At 34.8% G+C, this 12,916-nt stretch overlaps 1 protein-coding gene across 5 annotated transcripts in view; it reads left to right on the top strand.

Moving 5' to 3' along the window:
* The window catches only part of DGKB (diacylglycerol kinase beta), a 727,110-nt gene that overhangs the window by 311,203 nt on the left and 402,991 nt on the right, over window positions 1-12,916 (top strand). For all 5 annotated transcript variants that reach the window (XR_008372899.1, XM_053553744.1, XM_053553743.1 and 2 more), the window contains 2 exons: window positions 6,301-6,386; window positions 8,653-8,742. Coding sequence is in view for 4 of the 5 variants with exons in the window: in XM_053553744.1 (XP_053409719.1) it covers window positions 6,301-6,386; window positions 8,653-8,742 (176 nt within the window). In the remaining variant the exon portion in view is untranslated. The remainder of the gene's footprint in view (window positions 1-6,300; window positions 6,387-8,652; window positions 8,743-12,916) is intronic.

Raw genomic sequence — 12,916 nt, forward strand, 5'->3', positions numbered from 1 at the left:
AGTTATATCAAATCTCAAAAAGATACTGAAAAAATTTAACATCTACTTATAATAAAAATTCTTAGTACAATAAAAGTAGAAGGGAACTATTAACCTCATAGACGGTATCCATCAAAGAAAAAAAAAAAGGAAAAGAAAGAAAGAAAAAGAAAATCCCTGCAACAAATATCATCCCAAATGAGCAAATTCTGGAAGTATTCCATTTAAATTCAGAAACAAGGTATCAGTGTTTTCCATGAATACTCTGATTCAACAACATATTGGAATTGGTATTCTGTCCAGGATAATAAAAAAGAAAAGAAATAACAAATATAAGGATTGGAGACTACTAATAATAGCATTGCTATGCATATGACACAATTCAACACACAGAAATCCAAATGAATATACAAACAAAACATAAGCAGTAGGGAAAAAAAGGAGTTACATGACTATTTATAAAGTCAGTATATAAATGTCAAATATATTTATACACACCAGCAACAAAAACATTAATAATACTAACCATACATTTAAATATTTAAAATACCAAAAAAAGTATAAGACAACCAGGAATAAATGTAACAAAATATGTACTAAACCTGTATAATCAGAAACAAATCGAGCAATCCTCTATTCATTGAAAGGAAAGTTAACTGACATCATGCAGGTGTTCTTTCTCCCAAAATTAGTTTATAGTGTTAATGCAACTTGAACCCAAATTATGATTGGTTTTTATTTTTCCTTATTTTAATTTTTATAGAATATGACAAGTTTAACTTTAAAATATTTATAGAAAAACAAAGAAAAATATATCTAAGATCCTTTATGCCCTGTGATTATTAGAAAGCTATGGTAATTATAGGAGTGATGGTAATTGTATATAGAGATGGACAAATTCAAGAATAAAATAGAATGCAGAATACAAAAGTCATTTACAGACATTAGATTTATGATGGAGTTTGCAAGGTAGGAAGCTGAATTATTCAGTAAGAGGAAAAAATGTTTAAAAAATACAGAGAAAACCCAGCTGCTTGGGAGGCTGAGGCAAGAGAATCGCTTAAGCCCAGGAGTTGGAGGTTGCTGTGAGCTGTGTGAGGCCACGGCACTCTACCGAGGGCCATAAAGTGAGACTCTGTCTCTACAAAAAAAAGAAAAAAAAAAAAATACAGAGAAAAATTGCTGTTTAGTGGCCAAAGGGAAGACAAGAAGGGAAGGAAAGGGGGAGGAGAGAATGGAGCAGGAAGATTGGATTGGAAGAACAGAGGGGGCAAAGAGGAAAATAAAAGAATGCTTACTTCACACCTCAACACAATAAGCATTTGTATGTCAAAAGTATAACCAAACTTTTAAATTTCTCTTCAGATGTCTGAGTAAAGAAACTTCTCTTACAGAAGACTGGTTAAGGTACTAACCACTTATCAAAAGACTGATAAATTTTAATGATTAAAACTAAATCGTCATTCATTAAAAGGCACATTAAAGTAAAAGGAAAAATAAACTTCAAACTTGTAAAAGATGCTTGAAAAATAATCCAAACTTAAAAGGACCAAAATCAAGGACAAAAAATATCCTTTGTTGCATATCAAGAACAATATAAGGAATGGAAAATAGACCCCAAAACTTGAATAGGCATTTAACAAAAAGAAGAAATACATGAAATTAAAAAGTGTCGCATTTCAAATATTAGGAAAGATGGACTCAACAGAGTGCATTTGTTGTATGTTAGTCCAATTTCTTTGGGAAACAAATGAGCATTGTTTTGCAAAGTTGCCTATTGGTGTAATTTACTCCTAACGTAGCCACTGCTCCCATAAGCACTAGGATGTATTTACAGGCATACCTCGGAGGTATTGTAGGTTCAGTTCCATGCCACTACAATAAAGGGCATATAACAATAAAGCATCTCAGAATTTTTTGGTTTTTCTGTGCATATAAAAGTCATATTTATACTATACTGTAGTCTATAGAGTGCAGTAGCACTTTGCTCTTTTGTTTTTTCTTTTCTTTTTTTTTATTTCTAATTAATATAAGGGTACACATTTTTAGGTTACATTGTCCTCACTTCCAAGGTAAAGTTCAAGTTGCAGAAGAGCCTCTCATATTGTAGCATGCTGTTCTTAAAACATGTATGTAAACAAACAAGAAATACTTTATTGGTAGAAAATGGTAACTATCATATGAGCCTTCAGATAATAGGAATGTTTATATTAGTGGAAATTCTGTCCTCAGTGTTGATGGCTGCTCATGAAGGTGGTGGTTGCTGAACATTGGGTTAGCTGTGGCAATTTCTTAAAATAAGGAAAGAATGAAACTTGCCACATTAATTAAGTCTTTCAGAAAGGATTCCTTCCTGGCATGCAGGAAGTTCTACTATTAACCAACAGTAGAACTTCTTGCAGTATTGGAGCCAATCCTCTCAAACCCTTCCACTGCTTTATCAACTAAACTTATGTAATATTCTAAATATTTTATTGTCATGTCAACAATGTTCAAAGCGTCTTTACTAGGACTATACTCCATCTCAAGAAACTGTAAGAAGCAACTCCTCAAATGTTCAAGGTTGGTGGTGAGATTATAGCAGTTCAGTCACAGCTCTGGCTCCCCTTCTGATTCTGGCTCTCTTGCTATTTTCACCATCTCCATAGGTACTTTCAGGACTGAAGTCTTTAACCTCTCAAAGTGATCCATCTGTTTGGAATCAACTTCTTTCAGTTTTCTTTTAATGTTGATATTTTGACCTCTTCCCATGAATCATGAATGTTCCTAATGGCACCTAAATGGTGAATTCATTTCAGAACTTTACCCAGATATTCCATGGAATCACTGTTTATGGAAACTATAGCCACACAAAATGTATTTCTTAAATAAGACTTGAAAGTCAAAATTACTCCTTGATCTACAGGCTGCACAGTAGATGTAGTGCTAGCAGGCATGAAAACAACATTAATCTCTTTTTACACCTCATCAGAGCTCTAGGGTGACTAGGTGCCTTTTCTGTGAATAATAATATTTTGAAAAAAGTAATTTTTTACCGAGCAGTAAATCTCAACAGTGAGCTTAAAATAGTCCCTAAACCATGCTATAAACACATGAGCCATCATTCAGACTTTGTTGGTCAATTTATAGAACACAAGCAGGGTAGATTTAGCATAATTCTTAAGGGCCCTACACTTTTCAGAGTGGGAAATGAGCATGGGCTTTAACTTAAAATCACCAGCTGCATTACCCCCCCCATCACAAGTGAGCCTGTCCTTTGAAGTTTTGAAGCTCCACACTGACTTCTCTCTAGCTATCAAATTTCTAGATGACATTTTCTTCCAATAGAAGGCTGTTTCATCTACATTGACAATCTCTTACTTAGTGTAAACTACTTCATCAATGATCCTAGCTAGATCTACTGAATGATTAGTTGCCATTTCTATATCAGCCCTTGCTGACTCATCTTGCACTTTTACGTTCTGGAGACAGCTTCTTTCTTTAACCTTCATGAACCTGCTAGCTTCAAACTTTTCTTCTGCAGCTCCTTCAACTCTCTTAGACTTCATGGAATTGAATAGAGTTAGGATCTTGGTTATGATTAGGCTTTGACTTAAGGGAATACTGTGGCTGGTTTGATCTTCTGTTCAGAACCATAAATCTTTCTCCTTATCAACAATAAGGTTTTTTTGCGTTCTTCACATTTGTGTGTGCACTGGAGTAGGGCTTTGAATTTCCCTCATGAACTTTTCCTTTGAATCCACAACTGCTGGCACAAGATGCCTAGTTTTGTGCCGGTCTTGACTTCTTCAATAACTTAATCATTTCTAGCTTTGATTGGAAGTGAGAGACATGTGACTTTAACTTTCATTTCATGGTAGGATTATGAATTTGTCCAATTTCAGTATTTTTGTGTCTAGAGGAAGAGAGAAGCATAGGAAGTGGTAGAGAGGGCAACGTCTGGTCAGTGGAGCCGTCAGAAGACACACAACCTTATGTTTGTGGGTTGTGGTACCCCACGACTATTCCAATAGTAACCTCAGCGATCATTGATAACAGACCACCATAACAAATATAATACAGTGAAAAATCTTGAAATATTGTGAAATTTTCCAAAATGTGACACAAAGACATGAAGTGAAGACATGCTGTTGGAAAAATGGTACTGATAGATTTGTTTGAAGCGGAGTTGCCAGAAACCTTCAATTAATAAAAAAAGTAATATTTCCTAATCTCAATAAAATGAAGTACAATGGAATGAAGTATGCCTGTACAATAATGCATTTTTACAAGAACATAAAACAAACCAGTTCTAATGTCTACGTTTACAGATTTGAAAAGGCATATTCACATAGGAGGTATTTAACACAACAATGGAAATAAAAAGAACTTGATCTATACATGAAAAAGTTCAGCTGACACATGGATGGATCTAGGACTAAGTAGAGAAAGCAGAAAGCCATATGTGATAATGTCATATACATAATAACCCACTGTCCAGAATAGTGCCCACCTCTGTGAGTTAGGAAGAGCAGTGCTATAGGAAGAGAGTACAGAGGTATGTGTAAGTTAGTAGAAATGTTCTTCCTCTTGGAATGGGCAGTTGATATACTGGTATACATTATATTATAAATGATGCAAGAAAACCAACTGATAATAGACTGGAAGAAAATATTTGAAACATGTCTAACAAATGGTAAATATCCATAAATATAATAAGTAAGGAAATACAGGAAAGCTTCATGTTTTAAATATCCATGACTATTATTATCAGAGGGTGGGTTTTCGTAATTTCTATACATTTTCTATTATATTTGTGCACTGTTGGTGTCACTTTGATGCAGCATTTTTTAAATAATGAAAATTTAAATGCAAATGTCACAGGTACTGTGCAAAGAGTTTATAAGATATTAAAAGAAAACTCAATAGAAAAGAGAGTAAGGGCTTAAAAATGCTGTTTATGGAAGAAGTCACACATCTCCAGGAAACCTATGAAAATATGCACAAGCCACTAGTACACAGGGCAGTGAGATTTTACAAAAACTAACAAGTTCTTTTTCGTTCATTCTTGAGGAGATCTTATAAGGTTGTTTATACTCAGTGTTTCAGGGTTGAGAAGAAATGGAGGCCCTGGGATGGATGTGATGATGTGGTGGAGCGTCTTCTTCTAGAGTAGCCTTCAGAAACACATGCAAGTGCTCACAAAACTGCACACAAACTATGTTCACTAGAATACTTTTTTCGTAATAGTGAAACATTAAAAATAGAATAAAGTCCCTAAAAACAAATCATTTTTTTAAACTTGCAGTATATTCATCTTTACAAATCATGATGCAGCTCTTGATAAAAATCATGACCCTACAGGATGCAACACATCATATATGAATGTTTATGTCTTGATACAGAAAGATCTTTTAGACCCATTTAAGTAAAATAGCCAGCAAGTTAAAGAACAGTATGTATCGCATGATCTTATTCATGTTAAAAATTTGTGTGTAAAAAAGATTGATGCATGCCCATTCATATTTACAAAGAGGTAGAAAATTACTGGAATGGTTGCACTTTATATTATTACCAGTGGTTATCTCTGGGGCAATGGAGATGAAGAGGCACTTTCCAAAGTTTCTGTCCTGTTTCAATTCTTTTATTGCAATGAAATAGACATAGATGACTGTATAGCTGGCTGCATTACCTGCCTGTGTGACTTTTCCCAAGGTAGGTTGCATTAATAACCACTCTGTATGCAGTATCAGCAGAAGCAGTGGGTATTTATGACAGCTGACCCAGCAATTAGGCTTGAGTGTTTCTGGGTGGAAAACACTGTCAACCAGGTCAAAATACAAGGTGAAGCCTGACTCACATGTGCAGATTTTAAGTCAGAAGAAAATACTAAAGCAGTTGGCTAGAGCTCCAGGTGCAGCCTAATCTATTGCTCCTAGTAATGGATCAAGCAAACAATGGTTAAAGTTGCAGTTACTGACACAACAGGAATGCTTATATGATAGTTCAAAAGAGAATTTTTGATTGGAAAAGCTTCTTCAATGAAATAATATATATGTGTCATTCTTGATTATGTGAACTGCAGGTCATATCTGGGAGACTATCTTAATGAAGATTTTTACAATTCTTTATTTTTACAGTTAATAAATTAAAAATGAAAATATTTTTATTATAGGATCTAGAATAATTATAAAATATTTTAAAATGATATATGAAATAGCATCGAGACTAGAGATTTCATGAAATAAAAATATATTTCATCTGGTAAAATGCTAAGGAGACAGAACTAAAAAGTTTCATTTTAAAATATTAATCATGTGCCATAACATGCTTATTTTTCAGGTTAAACTTTTTTCGAGATGTTCCTGACTTCAGAGTGTTAGCATGTGGCGGAGATGGAACTGTAGGCTGGATTTTGGATTGCATAGGTAATGCAAACATATATTTAAAGTGGGTCATGTGACAGTGGTTGCAATAAATTGTGTTTTATCTATCCTCTTTACTTGTGTATTTATTGCTAGCATCAAAGTCTTTGGAAACAGTGATACAATTGTACTTCTGGCAGGTGCATACTAGTTACTGGTTTTATTTATTCTTTTAGAGTTCAAGATTTTAGCTGACAAAAGTATACAAGTAACTAGAAAATCTATGTAATCCATTTATCATAGTATTTACTAAATCTTCAGAATTATTTTCACATCGGGTACAGGCTATCTGGTGTTTGTTTCAGGCAGAGAGCCAATGGGGCTTAGCGTTTGTGATAAAGTCTGTGCCAGATAGATGCACTTACTTTATTTCAATGTGAAGCCTCAAAACTTTGTCCTCCGTGTAGGTTCATATTATCATAGCTAATTTTTATTTTTTATGTGTTATGTGATAATCCTTTGCAAAGACTTTTGTCTAAATTATCTTGTTTATTTCTTCCAACTCTATGAAATAGGTAGTGCTAATGATCCAAGTTTAAAGGTAGGAATGTAAAGCTTGGAGGAGGTAAATAACTAGAACAAAGTCTTCTTACCATGAACTGACAGAGCTTGGATTAGAACCCAACTTGAATCTTGTTCTGTATTACCTCTCTGATTAAATTTAAAGAGCTTGATTTTTATAAGCAAACAAAACCAGTACATGCTTGAGAATAAAAGACAGGTGTGTAGCACTAGCAAAACTTGATGCATTCAGAAAAAATGATTTGCTTTTTCAGGTCTAGTCAGTTATTAGAACTGATTCTCAGTTAGAAAAGCAGGTCATGAATTGGACTTTCTGAGAAGATAAATCCAAGCTAGTACAGTCTAACCTCTGTAAGTTGACTGCCCACGGGACTACAACAAGCTGGTCAATGTACAGAGGTGATCAACATAAGGAACTACAGTACATACATGAGGTGCATGTCCAGGCTATGAAAATTAGGTCGACTTAAGGACGTGGTCAACTATGGAGGTTCTACTGTACTTACTTTTTTAGCTCTCATTTCAATTACTGCACTAACCAATTATTTATTAAAAATAGGCTCTTTCATGAAAGGAATTGATTCAAAATAAATTTTGCTCTCTCTCTATACTTTGAAACTAATTTCTATTTAGCTAATGCAGATGTATACCAAAAAAACTTTAAACATTCATGTGTGTTGTCAGCAACACTTTTGAACAGGAGTTAGCATCTGTAAATGTAATTAAAGAGAATAGTGAATATTCTGATCATGACTTTCCAATAAAAGATGTAAACAGTTTTTACATGCTCTAAGAAAAAAACTAGAATTCAAGAACTGCAAAAGTCATTAAGTTAATTGAAAAAAATGTCAGCCTTGTGAAGGCTTTAGAGTGAAAAGAGTAGGAATTTTTAGCTTATTTTAGCTTTCAATATCTAAATCTTGGCTATTTCTTTGTGTATATCACTAAATTATCTAACCCCTCTAGCCTTACCTACAGACGTGCACTGACTTTTAGGGGCTAAAGAGGGAGAAAGAAACTCAAAAAAAGAAAAGGATTATACATTTGTGAGATTAATTCAAGGCACGTGATGACTCAAAGGAGGCACATGGAATGTCAGTGGCATAGATCTTTACTGGTCTGAACTCAAAGCACCATGCACCGTAAAGATTAATCTCACAGAAAATTTGCTGACCTCTGTGTAATCCAACTATTAATGTTGCGTTCTGTTTGCTCAGACATAAAGCAGCACCATGAGTGGGAATGATTCACGGACATTTTTGGCAATTCACACATTTTAGAATTCAACTGTTTTTTAAATATTTTATTCCATTAAGTACAATAGGCCTAGAGCTGATGTTGCAAAAATTCTTTATATTAAAACCCACCGACCCATCCTGTTTACATCTTTACAAGCGAATTTCTATGTGCATACCCGTGTATCCCTAGGGATTGTCGTGGAAAGAATGAAAATACACCACAATCTTTATCAGAAGGAATATACTTAAAAATTTTCCCTCTTGTATAAATTTTGAAAATCCCTGTCACCTTGTGAATCATATAATATTTATGTTTTTGAATAGTGAAAAATGCATACAAATTAACCGCATTTCATAATTATGTACATGTATATCTATAAAAAAAATTGTTCTATTTATAAGTACCCAGTACTATAGAATTCCTTTGGCTAATGTCAGGATGTATTTTTATTTACTTTTGATTTATCTGAGTTCAAAATTTTATTTTCTTTTAATTTTTGATTTTGCAGAAAAGGCCAATGTAGTCAAGCATCCTCCAGTTGCAATTCTGCCTCTTGGGACCGGCAATGATCTAGCAAGATGCCTGCGATGGGGAGGAGGTAAAAGAGCTCTAACAACAAAAGCAGAAACACAGTACACAACCCCTTCCCCCCAAAACACAAACAAACAAACAAACCTGCATTTCTTTACTGTGTGACAATTACCATATGACTTTAACAAATATAGCTGATGGCATACGTTATTGATCTTGAACTATATTCCATGGCAGAATAACAAATGATGGACAGAAAGACTGTGGGTTTTGGGCTTTAATCTGATACTAATTATAGACTTGAACTTGGGAAGGATAAGTTTACAAATCTCTCTACTTTGGTTTTTTTATTTTTTTCTTAAAGTAAACATGGATGAACTCTAGGGTAATGTTGACATTAACAACTTATGAGCCATGCAGTAAGATCAAAGAGGAAAAAGATGAAAGACTTAATTTTTGAGACCAACTCTATGCTAGCAAGTGTGTCTTGCACTTCGCATTCTGTAATGAGAATAGAAAACATAAGGACCTAACATTTTAGTGACATATACAGTCATATGTAAACTGTGAGACTTTCTACTAACAAGTAAACAAACAGTCATCAGTGTAAGGAAGGGACTCACTGAGGTAGACACAGGAGGAGAAACCCAATGGCTAGATAATGACTCGGCCATATGAAACTGAAGATGAAATTAAGGCAGAAGGAATCCCAAGTTCAAAGGCCCCTTGAAGTAGCAAGAAACTTAACATATTCAAGAAACTGAAAATGGAATAAAGTGGATGGACCAGGGAAAGTAAAGGGAGAATATTTCAAGATGAAGTCTTAAAATATTTTGAAGGGTCACAAATGGGCTATAATGGGCTATACATATCTGAAAGTCACTGAGCACCACAGATTTGGGTAAAGAAGGAGAAATGGAATGCTAAACATTTTTAGCATCTAAACTTAGAGAAGTTTGAAAAGTGTCTACTGAGTGTGAATCAGAGCCCTTGGGGAGCTTATTAAAAATATAGTGGCCAGCCGGGCGCGGTGGCTCACGCCTGTAATCCCAGCACTGTGGGAGGCTGAGGAGGGAGAATCGCTTGAGCTCAGGAGTTCGAGACTCGCCTGAGCGACAGTGAGACCCCGACTCGTGAAAAAAATGGAAAAACCCAGCCGGGCGCCGCGGCGAGCGCCTGTAATCCCAGCGGCTTCCGGAGGCTGAGGCAGCGGGGTGCCCGCAGCCCGAGTCTGAGGTTGTGGTGAGCTACCACGCCCACTGCACTCTGCTCAGGGGCATAGGGTGGGACCCTGTCTCAACAAAAAAAAAAAAAAAAAAAATATAGTGGCCTGACTCCACCCCAAATGTGCTGAATGGAAATATATGGAGGTTATTCCTGACCAGATGATTTTCTTTTTAAATAAATTCCCTAAGTAACTCTTATTTACAACAAAGTTGGAGAACAATTCCATAAATATCTGGCCAACTAGCTCAAAGTTGTATACATGTTAGGCAAACAGCATTGACAGCTAATGAAAAACTAAGTCTATAATCTATTGAAGATGATCAGTAAGGATACACTTTAATAAAAGAGTATTTTCATGTATTGAGCTAAAATTAATGGAATCTAAGGAAATCAAAATATGTATAACCATCACCTCTAAGATTCTCATATTTACCAATGTTCATACATGTGCCTTGATTAAAAAGAAGAGAAGTCTATATACTTCTTGCTACATTCTTCCAGAACATATATTTTATATTTGAAAATGACTAAATTTTATTTTTTGTTCTAAATTAGCAATTGGCTAATATCATTTTCTTTCACATTTTCATTATTTATTGGTGTGCATTCGTGTGGTTATTGCATACTTGACAAATTTTTACTTTACAGTCATTTGCATTTATTTATTCTCAATACTTATTCGAGTTCAGGGTTGCAGGTGGCCAGAGCCCATCCTAGCAGCTCAGAGTGAAAGGCAAGAACCAACCCGGAAAGGCCACCATTCCATGGTAGAGCAGAGCCATACATACACTCATACTTGCTCAGATTGGAATAATTTAGACACATCAATTAACCTAACAGACACATCTTTGGGATGCGGGAAAAACCCTCAAATCTTAAATTTGATAGAGATCTTTGGCATATGCTAAAGATTCTTGCAAAGCCTTATAAGAGATGCTATCCATGGACAGAGGCAAGGACTGTGGCATGTGTTGGTTGTCTATTCGTGATAAATTCTCTGTGAGTCCCAGTACATGTGGGCACGTTTCTAGGTGCTAGATAGACACTGAGAAAATAAGTTTGTCTCCTACCCTTTTAGAGATTACATTTTTCTTGAGTATATAGATAATAAATCAATAAATATTATAATGTAAAATTATAAAAGGAGATCAGGGGTACAGAAAAATGAATAATAGAGAGGGATATTTCGCTAGAGGATTAAGAAAACCTCCTTAAGGAGGTAACATGTAAGCTGGAGCAATCATTTGAGAAGCAGGGAGAAATAGCATCACAGGACTGAAGGAAGGAAGCCTGGTGGGATTACCAAGCAGCAGTGGAGAGAGAGTTAGAGAAAGCGACTGCTGGGGGTCTAGAAAGACAGTCAGGAGCCACACAATATGGGGGCTTCTTTGTCATGATAAGAATTTTATTTACTTGATTTTGAAGTGCGAAGTGAAGGTTTGAAAGAGTTTCAGAAGCACATTGACACAATGACTGATGTGCTTTCAAATATAGCTTAATTTGTGGAGGAAAATATTATGGCCAGAAAATGTGAAAACATGAAGAACTCTAGTTTTTCAAGTGATAACTTCTATCAAATTTGCAGTGGATTGGATATGAGGTTTGGGGAGAGCAAGGTATCAAGATGCCCAAGATGAGCAATTAAGGAAATAGAGAAGCCAATTGTTAGAGCTTATTAATAAAGAAACATGCTTTAAGGCAGGATTATTTCTTGCAAGATGTAACTTTGTGCAAGTTGTTTAAACACTGTGCTGTTTAGATTTATCAGAATTTGAAGAAAATAACATGCTTATCTTGTAGGTTCTTGTGCCAAACTGTAAAATTGCTTTGCTCTGTTTTTGTGCTGAGTACATTATGCAGTCATAGTAACTAGTACCATGTAAAACATTTGTAAGAAAAAAGTGCTTTATTCAACCAATAATCACTTGGTTAAGGGCGGAAAAATATATTGACTTAGATGCCTCTTTTTTATAAGAATGTATCTTCGGTCTTGTATATCCAAAAGACCAAAAAATCACTTTATAATAAAGATATTTGCACCAGATTGTTCATTGCAGCTCAGTTCATAATAGCCAAGTCATGGAAGAAGCCCAAGTGCCCACTGACCCATAATGGATTAATAAATTGTGGTATATGTATACCATGGAATATTATGCAGCCTTAAAAAAAGATGAAGACTTTACCTCTTTTACATTTCCATGGATGGAGCTGAAATATATCCTACTTAGTAAAGTATCTCAAGAATGGAATAAAATATATCCAATGTACTCAGTACTATTATGAAACCAATTTACAATCACTCATACTTTCATATGAAGACTAGATCACAACTATGGCCCAGGATGAAGGAGGGAGGAGGAGGGGTCAGGAGGGGAGGGAGGAGATCATATCCAGGGAGGGTGAATGGTGGGATCACACCTATAGTGCATAATGCAAGGGTATCTGTCAGATCTATTAAGTATAGAGTATAAATGTCTTAACACAATTAAGTAAATGAGACGAGGTATATATTAACCAGTGTGGTGTAAACGCTCCTAATTCAATAGAAAATCAGCACATTGTACCTCATAAATGCATTAATGTATACATGATCTATGTGTTTATGATTTAATAAAAAAAATTAAAAAGAAAAAAATGTATTTTTATATTTTAAAAAGGTAGCCCTGTGAGAATGGAGGATGTCTTAGGGTGTTTAGAAGTTCTTTACAACTTTCTGGTAATAGGCTAATAAAAATGTAAAGAATTTTGCAAGTAAAATTTTGTTTGTTCAGGGTTAGGAGGTAAGTGAGAGTTTAAACAGAGCACACTCTTACACATATTTGTGATTGCTTTTCTTCTTGTGATTTTCATTTGTAAAAATTTCTTTGACTTTTACATGAATTCAGTTGTTACGTTAATATGTGATTTAAAAAATATTACTTATGTTTTCATGTTGTGAGTTTCTTAGCTTACAGTGATTATAGGCTTTAAGTCAAAATAATGAAACTAAAGTATCATCATTTTGTTTGTAAATA

This window comes from Nycticebus coucang, chromosome 11 (genome assembly GCF_027406575.1).
Source record: "Nycticebus coucang isolate mNycCou1 chromosome 11, mNycCou1.pri, whole genome shotgun sequence".
NCBI lineage: Eukaryota > Metazoa > Chordata > Mammalia > Primates > Lorisidae > Nycticebus > Nycticebus coucang.